This window comes from Raphanus sativus, chromosome 9 (genome assembly GCF_000801105.2).
Source record: "Raphanus sativus cultivar WK10039 chromosome 9, ASM80110v3, whole genome shotgun sequence".
In the NCBI taxonomy this organism is placed as follows: domain Eukaryota; kingdom Viridiplantae; phylum Streptophyta; class Magnoliopsida; order Brassicales; family Brassicaceae; genus Raphanus; species Raphanus sativus.
The window spans coordinates 29,052,682-29,068,331 of NC_079519.1; the positions used below are offsets into that span (position 1 = coordinate 29,052,682).

At 33.5% G+C, this 15,650-nt stretch overlaps 2 protein-coding genes across 2 annotated transcripts; both read left to right on the top strand.

The window, feature by feature from the left end:
• On the top strand, window positions 1–3,591 carry LOC108823369 (phosphatidate cytidylyltransferase 1). Its single transcript, XM_018596549.2, has 12 exons — window positions 1–211; window positions 446–580; window positions 1,143–1,393; window positions 1,474–1,625; window positions 1,754–1,895; window positions 2,057–2,213; window positions 2,301–2,348; window positions 2,426–2,512; window positions 2,632–2,760; window positions 2,871–2,927; window positions 3,104–3,187; window positions 3,275–3,591. The coding sequence occupies exons 2-12, from the start codon at window positions 512–514 to the stop codon at window positions 3,347–3,349; spliced, it is 1,251 nt and encodes a 416-aa protein (XP_018452051.1). The 5' UTR covers window positions 1–211; window positions 446–511; the 3' UTR covers window positions 3,350–3,591.
• Window positions 3,592–8,501: 4,910 nt separating this feature from the next.
• Window positions 8,502–10,162, top strand: LOC108825781 (disease resistance protein ADR2). The gene is made up of 3 exons (XM_018599129.2): window positions 8,502–9,124; window positions 9,247–9,501; window positions 9,677–10,162. Exons 1-3 carry the CDS (start codon window positions 8,667–8,669, stop codon window positions 9,771–9,773), a joined length of 810 nt encoding a protein of 269 aa, XP_018454631.1. The 5' UTR covers window positions 8,502–8,666; the 3' UTR covers window positions 9,774–10,162.
• Window positions 10,163–15,650: the final 5,488 nt, after the last annotated feature.

A 15,650-nucleotide genomic window follows, 5' to 3' on the forward strand; every position in this document is an offset into this window, starting at 1 on the left:
TTCCAGAGAAAGGAATAAAAAAAGATCTCTTGGCTGATATTTTTTTTTTCTGCTTGCCTTCGCTTTGCTTTGCTTTTCCTCTCCACAATATTCTTTTTTTTTTTAAATAAATAATATTGAATCTTTCGCTTCTCTGCAAATCTCATCGTTCTCGTCGCGCTGAGTGTGTGTGTTTCTCCGATCTCCGCCTATTCAAAACCTCGCGAAAAAGGTATGCGCGAAAAAAAATCAAACTTTTGAATTCGAATTGGTCTCACTTGCACACTTTCGAATCTCTTCACTCTAGTCTAGTATTAATCGTGTTCCGAAGCCGATTAAAATTAATTTCCTCTATTGGATGGAATCTGAGTTGAATCGAACCCTGGTTGCCATGCTAAAATCCAAACACTCGTTCTCATCTTCGAATCTGATGGTTTATGTATATATTTTTGGTTTGGTTTGTAAGCTCTTTGGGAAGATCAGATGTTCTCCTCTTAGATTCAATCCGGCAAAAACCTAATCAGAGAAAGACATGGAAGAGGAGAGCTCCCCTTCGACACCAGTACAAAGGCTTAGGCATCGAAAACGCTCCTCTACTGAGGTTCCTCTCTTTTCTTTTCATTTATATGCCTTTTCAATCTGATATGACTATTAATTAGTTGGAGATCTGTTATATAGACTGTGGTGTTTAGCTTAGTTACTGCTAATAAGTCTGTTAATAAGCCTCTAGGTGGAAAACGTTACTGTCTCTGCCCAATGAGTCTGTTACTGCTAGGGGTTCTAGGATGCCAGATACTAATGACAATATGTCGAACAACTGCTGTGCGGTCCTAATAATAACAAAAAACATATAGATATATTGAGATTTTTGTTACTATTAACTGCCATGTGTAAAATATTTCTTGTAACCGTAACGTATTCTGAAAAACTACTTCCAATAATAAAGATCCCTCTTTACTTGTGGACGTAGCCAATTTGATGAACCTTGTTACATTTGTGTGTTATTTTTTTTTTAGCCAATAATGACCCCACTGTATCATTCTCGCATCCGTTATAACAGTAACACTCATGGTAAACTAGTTTCATCGATGTTAAAAAAAAAAGGTGAAAGTAAAAGTTGATGAGTTTCTTTTCTTGTCTTGTTTTGCGGTTATTTTGATTAGATTCTGGATGGGGATAAAGTGAGTGCAAGCCCTCTGCTTGTTAACGATCGAAACAAGTACAAATCTTTCATGGTCCGGACTTACTCTACGCTATGGATGATCGGCGGTTTTGTCATGGTTGTCTACATGGGGCATCTCTACATCACTGCCATGGTGCTTGTTATCCAGATCTTCATGGCCAAAGAGCTCTTTAATCTGCTCAGGAAAGCACCTGAGGATAAATGTCTCCCCGGGATCAAACAGCTGAACTGGTACCTGTTGTTTAGACTATATTGGCTCAGATGATTTATTAATAATCTTATTAACACGTGTTTGTTTGTTTTCTCTGCAGGCACTTCTTTTTCACTGCCATGCTTTTCGTGTATGGCAGGATCCTTAGTCAACGGTTAGCTAATACTGTGACTGCAGACCAGTTCCTCTACAGGCTTGTCAGTGGTCTAATCAAATACCACATGGCTATCTGTTACTTCTTGTATATTATAGGTTACTCTCTTGCTTCACTATCTTGTTTTTTTTTTTTTTGTGGATTCTGGTTTTTAATCGTCTGCGAAAAGGGTCTTAATCCCTTTGATTAAGGAGTCTGCTTTTAATGTAATTGTAATGAATCTCAGGTTTCATGTGGTTCATTCTGACATTAAAGAAGAAGATGTACAAGTACCAGTTTGGCCAATATGCATGGACCCACATGATTTTGATAGTCGTCTTTACTCAGTCCTCCTTCACTGTTGCCAACATATTCGAAGGAATCTTCTGGTACGTTTATAACAATTCCAACATATTATAAAATTAATAATCTCGACCACCTTGCTTCCTACACTTTCACATTTTTGGCCCCAATCTGGTTTTACTTTTGTTCTTTGTTAAAAAAATGTAACTGTCTTCTTGATTGATCAGTTTCCCCTTTTGAACTGCAGGTTTCTTCTTCCGGCATCTTTGATTATAATCAACGACATCTTTGCTTACATTTTCGGTTTCTTCTTTGGAAGAACACCCTTGATAAAGCTGTCTCCTAAGAAAACATGGGAGGGCTTCATCGGAGCCTCTGTAACAACCATCATCTCTGCATTTGTTGTGAGTATTGGTTACCTCTTTCCCTATTATTCATTTCATTGTAACTTCACCAAACCCTCTGAATGTTCTGTATGCGTAATGTTTCAGCTGGCAAATGTTTTGGGTCGTTTCCCATGGTTGACATGCCCGCGTCAGGTTAGTCCTTAAATTGACACTGATCTTAAACCTGATCTTTGAGGGAACTTACATTAAATCTTTGAATCATTCTGCAGGATTTGTCCACTGGCTGGCTACAATGTGATGCTGATCCATTGTTCAAACCTGAACCTTTTACTTTACCTGCGTGGATTCCTGGATGGGTAAGATTTAGTATAATGTTACATTGCTTACAAGAAACTCACCCATGTTCAAGAAGACATAATTATAACTGTTCAGACATTCTGGAAACTTTCTAAACTTGTTACTACAACTTTTGCAGTTTCCTTGGAAGGAAATGGAGGTCCTCCCTGTTCAGTGGCATGCTTTATGCCTCGGTTTGTTCGCATCAATCATAGCACCTTTCGGAGGGTTTTTCGCTAGCGGGTTTAAAAGAGCATTCAAAATCAAGGTTTGTAATCAACAACCAATCAATTTGAGCTAAAGCTTTCACTAACGAGTTAAGATACACATCTAACCTCTAACAAAACCTCTGTTACATAAAAAAAAATGTAATCGCAGGACTTTGGTGATAGTATTCCAGGACATGGTGGAATCACTGATCGAATGGACTGCCAGGTAACTCTCTATCTAATGAACTAGTTTCTCCTCATAAGCCATTATACTATCTAAATCTATGCTTACTAGTTCATTTGTTTTTTCAATAAAGTGACTTGATGAAAACTATACATATTCTCTGTTGTTTACTTGCATCTTTAACATATTAAGACTTTATTCTTTTTCTAATGTTACAGATGGTAATGGCAGTATTTGCTTACATATATCTCCAGTCCTTTATCGTCTCCCAAAGCGTTTCCGTTGACAAAATCCTGGACCAGGTAACTTTAACTTGTCTTATATACATCTGGACTTTGTTATCTTCTGTAAACGAAGCAATCCAATCATGTGATGTCGTTTCGTTGTAGATATTGACGAACCTTAGCTTCGAGGAACAACAAGCTCTCTTCACGAGATTAGGGCAGATGATTGGTAACTCGTAGTTTCCACTGCCCAAAAAAACTTCTCTTCAGATTCTGCTCTGGATTGTCCTTTTATCTATATCAGTACTAGAGACAAATAAGTTTGAAAATTGGATAAGATTTGTTTGCTGGCATTGTAAATCCTCTTGAAGGGTGTCCAACGTAGAAGTTTATTTTTTAAAAGTCTTCACATTTGATACAAATAGGTTTGAAGGTGTATCTTACTATCTACTTATGTAGTAGCATCGGTGCTTCATTTGTTTTTTTTTTTGTATATGGTTAAAGTTCAATCGAACCTTTTTTCATTCCATTTTTTGGTTTCGTGGCTCTGTTTGTTGTGAAATTTGAATGCATTAAAACGATTACGTATTGAGCAAGGAGGCTTTGGATTGTAATGGGCTTTATTTCATGGCTCAAATTATTTAAGATTTCAATCTTTACAAATTTGGGAACTTAATTTTTCTTTTTGAAACGACGAATTCTCTTTCTATACAATTTGTTGGAATTAAAATTAATTCATAAATCAATTATTAACACGAAAGAATCACCTCAAACATTAATTGTAAGTAGACCTGGACAGTTTAACGAACCGGAAGACTCAAACCGGAATTGAGCCAAAATACAGGTTTGAGTCTTGGTCCAGATATATGCTAAAAATACAGGTTTGGGTCTGGATCCAGATATATGCTAAAGTACTTTTTTTTCCGGGTATATTAGAAACTATAAGAAACATTACATAGATGATATTACAGCTGACCATTCTACCTGCTTTATGAGAATTCATGTCTGATTGCATCACCCTGAGCTGCCCTATGAGATTCATTCCTGACGGTATTCCTTGCGCCATGCTAAAGATCCTCTGTAAAACTTGTCTCCAATATTCTGCATAATTCGCCTTCTCCGAGAATTGAAATCCAGACCTCTTGGTGTAGAAATTGCGTTGTCTGGGATTCGAACCTCAGACCTGGGTGTAGAAGCCTAATCCTTGACCACTAGGCCACGGTGTTTCTACAGTGCTAAAGTACTTGATGAGTCTTTTTTCTCTGGATTCCACGGGCTTTGGTTGAGTCCATATCTTACTTGAGATTCGGTTTGGTACTGGAAATAAAAAAAAATTACTGTATATATTAGATATATTTGGTATTTCAGATATTTTTAAAAATTTCATATTTGGGTGTATGATTTCAGGTTTTAGGTAAATTTTAGATTTTCAGAAAATGTAATTCGGATATTCGCATAAAATCTCGGGTGTCTTTGAGTTCTTGGGTCTAGTTTTGGATAAAGTTTTGGACATTATTTTGCGGTTTTCGGTACTTTTGCAGTTCTTCGAGTATTTTTTGGAGTTTTTGAGTATTTTTTTAGTTTTTGGATGCAGTTCGGATATTTTATATCTTTTCAAGTTTTAAGTACCCGAACTGATTCAGATCCAGATCCGAAATATATCCAAAAATAATGGATATTTCATAGGTATTGGACCTATACACCCGAACCGATTTAGATCTGACAACCGACCTAGAACCGACCCAAAAAATTATAGAAACCTAATATGGATCTAAATTTTCAGGACCCAAAGAACTCGGACTCGACAAAACCCCACCCGAAAATCTGTATGTCCATGCCTAATTGTAAATCATCACCTATATTAACTCTATTTTAAAATGTAACCTAATTTAGACAAAAACACAGCTCAAACTTAGGTTATATTTTAATTTATGGTCCAAATTTATATTATTAAAACACAAGACTTGTTTTGAGATATCTTTAGTTTTTTAAAATATTTACAAGTATACTTCTACTATCTAATCTATTAAAATTGAAGTACAAATATAAACTAACCCTTAAAACAATCTTTTAACTACACCTAATGCCATTTTCATTTTTCATTTTAACCATAACTAATTTTAATAAATGAACTTACAAAAACATAACAAATATCAGTCTCCTTAAAATTGTTATTTGTTACACCAAATTTCCTAATTTTATGCTAAAGTCAATCTTCTTTTTCTAAAACAAAATTGCAATCATTTTCAAAAAGCTTTTATAGGTGTCAAACATTTGGCCATATAATATTCTTTGGATTTCATTTCTCCATGAGGTCAAGCGAATAATTAAACCAAAATGTAGATATATTATTATTCAGTTGAGAACTTGAGATAATTTGAAATGTGTTTACCATTTAGCCATCTTTTCCACTTAGCGTAACTGTTTTTAATATAAAACTTAGCTTATGTACTGATTATTTTTTAGTTATATCTTATTGTTATTTATAAATTTATACATCAAAGATCTATTATTATTAGTTAACGGGTTCATGCGTAAATTTGAGGCCATTAGAAATTGATTATCAAACCATTCATTTTAAGTTAAAATACATTTATATATAATTATATAGTTATCAACCACTGTTATTTCTTGGTTTATATATCATACATGTATCAGTATTTATACATCAGACAAATGTCAGTATTGATATTTATATACTATTTTATACAAAAAAATATTATCTTATTGCAAATGGACATAAAACTTATACTGTCAATTATCTTAGTGTAAAAACACTAAAACTCATTTATGATGCACTAAATGAATATTTTCAATTGAAATATAAATAATATCAAATTTACACTAGAGTTAACAGAAAAATTTACTAGATATAATCACTAATCTTGATCAACGTTTAATGTATAGATCATAAAAAATAGATTTTCTACTTTAAACAAAAAAATATAAATAACTCCACCTAATTAGCATATCAAATATATAAGTGAATAAAATAAAAAAATCTCAATAATAATTTTTCAAAAAATATTATGTACAATATTTTGTTTAATTATTTTTAATAGATAAATAAATGTTTCATATTAAAATAAACACAATATTCATATTTTATCATTTTTTACTCATAAATTTCCTTTATTTTAAGACTTTAAATTAATTATGTTTTGTGTAAATGCTGCAAATATTAAAATTATTTATAAAACAAATAATGATCCACATAAAAGGGAATAATATAGTATATTACTTTTCTGTGAAATCTGTGTATTTTAAAAATATCATTTTTCTTACTTGAATATCTAAAAGTTATTACTTGAACAACTAATACAATGTAGAAAAAAAAATTAAAATCGATCTTAAATTTTAATTATAAAAAATGAAAACACCTGTGCGGACGCACAGGTTAAAGTTTAGTTTAATTTTTTTTGGGCAACAGTTTAGTTTAATTTAAAAACAAATATTATGGTAATTATTTGAACTAGGCAAACAAATATTTCCTATTAATATGGCATATTTGGTACACAACTTGATTCTGCTTTTCTATTAACATGGCAAGTAAAAAAAATCGAAAGACATGTTTCATTTGTCCTTATTAATCGCATATGTAACATGTATTGATTATTTTTTTTAATGTAAAAGTAATGCCACTAACATTTTTGTATTAATAACATTTTAACTTATATTCGTAAATTTAAGACTGAAAATTAAACTTCTAAAACAGAATAAACTAATATTTTAAAATCTAATCTGGATATTAAAACAAATTATTCTTTGGGATATCAAGTCACCGGGTCGACTGTGATCAAATCACATATTAATACATTAATAAATTATAATAATTATAATAATTATTTTTATATGATTATACTATCCTTAACAGTTAAAATTTGAGATGATATCAAAAATTCATGCTTTGAATCTTTTTTATTTAAATTTTTATTTGTGAAAATAAAAATATTTGACAAATTTGTAATACTAAACTAAAAATTTGGCAAAATGTTTAGATAATAAATAACTACAAAAACATTGTAAAATTAAATTTATAATCTAAAATAAAGAAAAATACAAACTTACAATAGATCATATCATTAAAATATAAACTAATGATGTTATATTCATTAGGTTTCTCATTTTCATCAGTTTCTTAAAATGACATAATAAAAGTTTAAACAAAGTCCAAAAATCACAAATTAATTAATTTATTAAATTTATAATATAAAAATTATATGAGAAGTTTACTCAAAAAAATTAGAAATATTATCAGATTTTTCTCTTAAGGTTCTATCGATTCAAGCAGTATCTGGTGAAGTGGTAATGGTGGGGTTTTGAGTTTTTACCAAGTTTTAACAGGTTTTTAATTAATAGTTCTTTCCATAAAATATGAACCATATTATATACGAGTTTCTGAGTTTATCGGTATAACATCATATTTTAGTAGGGCATGAAAACATTAAATAAAACTAGAAATGACAATTATGATGATTGTTTCTCATATTTTTCTTAATATGAATGAAAAATTTAGTGCGAAGCTCATTTTTTCTCTTTTCAAAATTCAAAAATTTAGCACACAGAAATAACTGAAATAAATCATGTATACGAGTTTTAAAACACGGATCAAAATCTAATATTTATTAAGTGGGGAGAGAAAATTTCATTCCATCCGGATAAAATCTCTTTAATAAATCATCTAAGCATTATCACAAGTAAATGATACTGTTTGTAATCTGCTTTTTGAGTGGTGGAGGCGAGTTGTGTGTAGATGGGTCTAACAAGGTTGATGATGACTTCTTTTTTCTCACTCCCAGTCCAATTGACAATTGCTTGGAAGACCGTTTTGGTTAGCGACTTAGGGTTATCCACCATTGTTGACCAATCTGAATTAGTCCACGTTTGATGTCAGTAATTCGGTTGACTCTCCGCAAAGACCACATGGTCGAAAATCTCCCACATACGGAGATTCAGCCATGAGATTTAGAGTCATAAATAGTTTATTAAAAAATTTACTTGTTACAAATTTGGGGACTTAAATTTTCATGTTGGATCTATATGTATTTTTCTTTCAAAAGGTTTGAAGCCATAAGATCAATGTTTCATTCGGCTTTGATCCGGACTGACCCTGCCACCATACCACGCTGCTGACAATTTTTGTTGATCTTCTTACTGATTTAGTCTCAAACTTTTTCATGATCTTCTTACTGATTTGGTCTCATACAAATTTGACAATAAATGGATTAATATTTTTATATTTTCCGGGAGCAAAACCATTGTCCAGAGCCGGTTCAGTATATTTTATAGTATATAAGGCAGTGGTCCAATAAAAACAAGCCAGTGTTCCTCGGCGAGCTGCGGTTATAAGGAAACAAACTCTTATGAGTCGCAGACGACTTCGTGGAAACAAGCCAGTAGTTTCCAGTACAGTCAGTCTTATCCAATATTCCTTTGACATTTCCTCCTCTCTTTACGTATATTTTTTTTGCTTATATATATATGAACAAGGGACTTGTTGTTTCCTCAACCACTATCATACTTTCTTCAAACTCTCTTTTGCTCCTCTATCTCTGTCATGGCGGCTTCTTCTTCCTTGCCTCACTTTGTCTTCCCGAGCTTCCATGGGCCAGATGTTCGTAAAGGAATCCTTAGTCATTTACACAATGTCTTTGCGAGGAAAAAAATCACCATGTTCAATGATCAGGAGATGGAGAGATGCCAGCCGATTGGATCCACACTCATACAAGCCATTAGAGAAGCAAAAGCTTCCATCGTTTTGATCTCGAAGAATTATGCTTCTTCGAGATGTTGTTTAGATGAACTGCTTGAAATCTTGAACTGCCAAGAAGCTTCAGGGCAGATTGTGATGCCGGTTTTCTACGACGTTGAGCCGTCGGATGTAAAGAAACAGAAGGGAGACTTCGGGATCATATTTAAGACAACCTGTGATGGTGCATCAGAGGAAAAGAAGCGGAGATGGATCGAAGCTTTGACATGTGTAGCAACCATAACTGGAGAACACTCTCTTAAGTGGTTTGTTACTTTTCTCTTTTGGCTCAGTGAAAGAGAATATTTTTCATCTTCTTAATATGTGATTCAATGGTGTAAAGTTTCTATAATTTAATAATATTTCGGTTTTCCTTTTTTTTTTTCAGTCATGATGATGCTGAGATGCTCGAAAAGATTTCCACAGTTATGTTGAACAAACTGAAAATGGAAAAGCTCAAGGAAGAGTTTGGGATTCACGATGTAGACCAGAATGGTTTCATAACTAAAGAAGAGCTTCAATATGTGATAGCAAAAAGTGGGGTCAAAGTAACTGATAGACAAGTTCGTAAGACCATCAAGGCAGCTGATGCTGATCATGATGGTCGGATCAGCTATGATGAGTTCGTCAAATTCATGGAAAAGTGAGGGTTTCTTAATTCTTTTTAAAAGCTTTAAAACTGAAGAACCAAAAATTATGATGTTTAAAAAAAAATTATGATGTTTTTACTGGGAAATTTCACCATGATTTAGAACTTTTTTTGTCATTCAATAGTGGAGTTTCTGTAATTTAATAACTTTCTGTTTTTCTTTTGACAGGGTTGATATAGAAAATGTGCCATGGTGGGAAAGTTCGCACTGTCATGGAAGGAAAATAAAGAAAATTTTCAACAAACTGGCAGGCTATTGGATGTAAACCAGAATGGTTTCTTAAGCTGCAGAAGACTATCAAAAATATAAGTTGAAAATTATTTAATAGAATATAATTTCGCAAAAAAAATTGAAAATTATTGGGCAAAAAGAAACCGATGAGGATGCTCGTAATTTCATCAAAACATTTGATGTTGATTGTGATGCGTGGTTAGGTCAGCTATGAAATGATGAATTCGTCAAACTGACGAGGTGATGCCGTGCATTCTTATCTAGTTGGCAGGTTACATTGTGGGTGTTTGATATGTTCTTCAAGTCTTAAATTGGTTTTCTATTTTTCTTTTTATCCTAAAAAGTGTTATTTCTTTTTCTTTTGTTAGAGTTTTTCTATAGCTTCAACTGATGTTAGAAGTTATAAAAGAAAGAAACCATGAATCCTTGTTTGCACTTTTAAAAAAAAAAACTAATAGAAACCCGAAGGAAAATTAAATTTCACATAAGAATGTGTTCAAATGTGTAACCAATCCTATTTTTAATATTAATGGTGCGTTATGTATTACATAATTGTGAGGAATCGCATACTGGATTTAATTCGCATGTTGCTATATCCAACACTAATAGTGAAGAATCGCATATATTAACTTTATTTAAAAATGTAACATCATTAGTCAAGATTGTGTCTTAAACCAACCCAAAAACACAGCTCGAAACAGGTCATATTTTAGTTCACGATCTGAAATTTTATCCAGTCATTGGGGAGAGGAGAAATTTTATTCAATAACATCTCGTCATTAAATCATCAAATCCTTAGCGCAAGTAAATGATATTGCTTTTTATCAGCTTTTGAGTGGTGGTGGAGGCGAGTTGTAGAAGGGTGTAAATGAGGTTGATGATGACTTCTTCCATTTTTCTCTCTCCCAGTCCAATTGATGACAGTTGCTTGAAAGGCCATTTTGGTTAGCGTTATCTACCATTATGGACCAATCTGGATTAGTCCACGGATGATGTCAGTATTGCGCATAACATTGTGCAGATAGTTACATGATCACGTGTTTCGATTGCCTCTCCAAAGACTACATAGTCGAAAATCTCCAGTGACCTTATTTTATCTCATGTTAAAAGTTATTAACGGAAGAATTTTTTTGTTTTATCTGTACTCCAAAGTACTGAAAGTATGCACGATTTCGATATTGGCCCCAGAATCAGCTCAGAATCATTAGAGGCACCATCTCTCAAAAAAAAAAGAAATGCCCCGAAGTTTAATATACTCACTCCAGCATTGTACTGAAGTAAGAAAACTATAGCGGTATAGCCATTGTTTTAGTTTAATATACTTACGTTTATATATCTATATTTGTTTTCTTACATAAAATATTCTATTCTATTCTATTCTATTCTAATGTATTAATATTTAAAAATATAAAAAGTTTGTTTTCTTTTAAATGTAGATCCCACAAATATGTAGGTCCCATACCAATGTCTCGGCAGATGAAGAAGATTTTGTATGATATATATAAGATAAATATTAAAGAATTTGTTATGAACCAATTGGTTCAGGTGGATGTTTATCCAAAAGATACTTACTAGGTTTTGGGTCATTAGTGGTCCATCTTATAGTTTCCTATATAATGAGTTCATAATCTACATTAATAAGACACACACATTCACAACACGTTATCAGCACGAGCTAAGCTCAAAACCCTAGCAAAATTCGTAGGTCACCCAAACCTTAAAAACTAGCCGCATCTTAAAACAGTCATATCTCCCTAACCGTAACGACCTAGACGGCGAGCCACCTATCAATCTGAAGATCTCGACGAGACGAAGCCAGCGCCGCTAACCTTGCGAGGATCCGATCCCAGACGCGCCGGCACGCTCTATTTTAGTACGCGCCGTCAATTGCTCAAGAACCCTAATTTTGATGCAACTTAAAATTGATCGTTCTCTCAAACCATAACGATCCAAACGACGTGCGACATACCAACTTGAAGATATTGTAGAGAAGAATCCATAGCCGGAAACCTCGCATCGATCAGATCTCAAACGCCCCGCCAAACTCTGTTTTAGTGTGCGCCGTCAATTGCACAAGAACCCTAATTTTGACTCAACTTCAAATCGATCGTTCTCCCAAATCGTAACGATCCAGAAGACGTGCTACATATCAATTTGAAGCTATTGAAGAGGAGAATCCAACGCCGCAGACCTCACCTCAATCCGTAATCAGACGCGTTCTCTACGACAGTTACAAGCCGTGCCGTCAAAATCAGAAACTAAACCTAAGGCTGTAAACTTCTCTTTCTAGTTTGTTTATAGCTGATTGTTTTTCATATTAGTAACTTCTCTTTGATCAATTTGTTTAAGGAAAACAAAGTCAGACCCATTGAGATTAAAGAGAAGCCAAGGAGCAAAATCGATCGAGTTTAAGGTAAGTTAACAAAATCCAAACTTCTTTTGATTACTTGATAGAACTTGGTTAATATTTTGAAAACTTGAAACCGATTTTATAAAATAAAATTTGAGGTTTGAGATTTGAACTAAGTTGAACTATTGTTCTTGCTTGATTTAAATCAAATCGTTAGATTGCTAGATTTTATAAAATGAACCGATTAATATTCAAACCATAAAACTTATGAAATTAAAATTTTGTATAAAACCCTAACCAAATCGGATTATGAAATCCTTTAAACCATATCCGATTATTAAACCCTAATCTAAACCGGTTTATGAAACTTATAAAAACCAAATCCGAATTGTGAAAACATTAAACCAAATCAGTTTATAAATCCCTAAACCAATCGATATTATAAACCCTATTTTGGTAGATAGAAAGTTTACATTTCTAGAAAGTTTCCATTTTTAGAAAGTTTCCATTTTTTAGAAAGTTTCCATTTCTAGAAAGTTTCTTTTTTTAGAAAGTTTCCTTTTATAGAATTTTCTGGAAAACTTTTGAAATCAGTTCCTCAGAACATATTATTAAGATCTAACTAGAGAAACACTAAATATTTTAGATGTCGAATTTCCTCCATCATAATCTCAGGAGAAAACTACTTGCAATATATGCAATGGGCACAAGATATTAAAACCACACTTGAGTCTGATGAACTCAGTGAATGCATCACAGATGATAGCATTGCAAGAGAACTCCTGAACACTCGCCATCATATTTGTGAAAAACTCAAAAGTCTATATCTGACCGATGATCCCTCAAAGCTTTGGACAGATCTAGAAAATAGAAATTGTATCCAAGAGGTTATACATACCAAAGCTTTACGAGAATGGATCAACCTCAGATTCCGAGACTATAAAACTGTGGGAGAATATAACTTTGCCCTACTCAAAATAGTTTTCGAAATGAAACTATGTGGTGAGGAAGTGACTGATGAAGATATGTTGGAAAAGACATTCTCCACATTTCACCCTACCAACTTATTGTTACTACAACAATATAGAGAAATGAGTTTCACTACCTATACATCTCTAATAGCAAGATTGTTGCAAGCTGAGCAAAATCATGAATTGCTAATGAACAATAGTGAAAGAGAGTTTACGAGGCCAACTCCATTACCACCAGCTTATGCACTACCAGCCAAAAGGGCTGATCTAGAAACCAACCGTGTCAAGAGAGGATATGGACATGGGGAATGGTCTAAGTTGTGCAATTGTGGAATGGACAACCATTTGGCTAAGAGATGCAGAACTCCTAAGTATCTAGCTACTCTTTATCAGCAAAGCTTTAAAAGAAAAGCTAAGATGGTTCGGAAAGATGAAGGAAAATTGTCAAAGATGTTCTCATGGATCATGACAAGTGTGATCGTATGGATCACAAGAAAGGATGATCCAACAAAGCATAAGAGAATAGATCACCATATGGAGTAAGACATGTTGACTCGACATCAAGCCCTTAGTGTTCTTACTTAGTTATTTCACACCTTATTATTTTCCTTTTAAACATTATTCACTTCCTTTGGTTGCTATCTTTGAAAGAATCAATAAATAAAAGCTTTTATATCATAAACAAAATGTCCATTCATGTGAATACCCTTATGATGTACAGTGGATCAAACCACAGACATCTTAAGACACAAAATCCACGACCAAATATCCTATTGCCTCAAAGGTACACAAAGAGAGGACGTGTACAATATAGAGGCCGTGTGCATTGTATTCACATTTGAGGCTATGTACACAAAGAGAGGACATGTACAATAATCATTCTTATAAGTGAAAGACTTAAGAATTGATGAATGGATAGTTTCATAATGAATCCATGGGCAAAAGAAACAAAGTGTTTCCTTAAAGAGAAACCGCCCAAAAGAAGATTGTATGATGGCAAAGACAACAAGTCTTGGTAAAAGCTAAGTGAACTCACATCTAAAAGTATCCAAATATGATATGTCCATGGGGGTAAGTGTTAATCACTCCATGTAACATGGACATACACAATATTGAAACATCAAAGAGTTCACAAGAACAAAGATAGTCTTATCCCATTCGGACTAAACTAAGGATAAAGGAAAACATGTTACTTCAAAACGTCCAAGTGAATATAGATTAAAGTGCTCACGTCCCAAAAGGGTTTGATAAACATTATATGATCATGAAAAATGTAGAAAACATCTCATGACTCAATGTGGACACGAATATTCATAATGAAAGGACAAGAACAGAAAGAAAAAATCGCCTAAAAAGGCTACATATCTTTAAATGATTCACATTCTAAAAGTATTTCAAAGAGTATGATATGTCCATGGGGGAAGAATAAGAATAAAACACACCTTTTATTCTACATGGACATACACACACAGAAGTGAACATTGATACCCATCCCATTAACTGAAACGGGTCAAAGGCCAGACACACCTCATCTTAGCACATAAAGAAGTGCCACTTATAAATTCTATCGCTCCACCACAGAAATATAAGATGAGAGGATGGGAATAGATGTTGGATATGATATAAGTTCCCCACGTTTCTAAGTACCTTGAGCCATCCACGGACAAGTTGTTTAAAGGCTAGGTACACGGATAGTCACCTAAGTGAATCCGAACATCCAACATTAAGAGAAAGCTGGATAATAGAAAATTATATGGAATCAAAATATTCTTATATTGGCAAGATCCTCAGACTCTAGAATGAGTTCTAGAAGTCCATAAAGTTTATACAAAAGCTAGCTTAATACAATTGCCAGATTCCTGACCCGAATAGAATGACTAAGTCATTTCTACCAGCTATGAATGCACCAAATAAGATTTGATGTTCAATAGAACACAATCAAGTTGCTACTGAATCTAAACAAGTTAGATCAATAAGTTCTAAAGATAAGATCCCTCGGATAAATATAGAAAGGTGCAAATGAAACCGTGGATGAGGGACTCCTAGACATAGTCGATCGAAAGATGGACAAACCTAAAAGCCGTGGCCACGGATGAGGAAACCATAAGATATGGTTGTATCTAAGGTACCTAATGATGCTTGGGACGCCAAGCTTCAGGGTATTAAAGGTCATAATAAAACCTCAATAAAGTTATGTCATGTCTAGGACACAAAGGAACAAACGAGTACTCGAAACAAATGATATACTATGCGCAATGTAGCAATTGAGATCATAAGATCAATGAGGATCATAAACCCACGTCCATATGAATGCATTCAAACATATGAGATTAAGATCAAATAAGAAAGTAGACGTGGAGTTAAGAGAGGATAGGTCCATAAGTACGGACACCTCTAGATGTTAAACCAGTTGGACAGAAAAGAGTCTTTGTGAAAGAAATTTTTATGGCGAGATATACTTAATATAAGGCATGACCATATGCATGATATTAAGCATGGTCATGTGCACAAGGATTATCACAGAGACCAGGAATCAATTATAAGGAGACAAGCTCCTTATGGTGGATGCAACAAATATTGAGATTCCTAG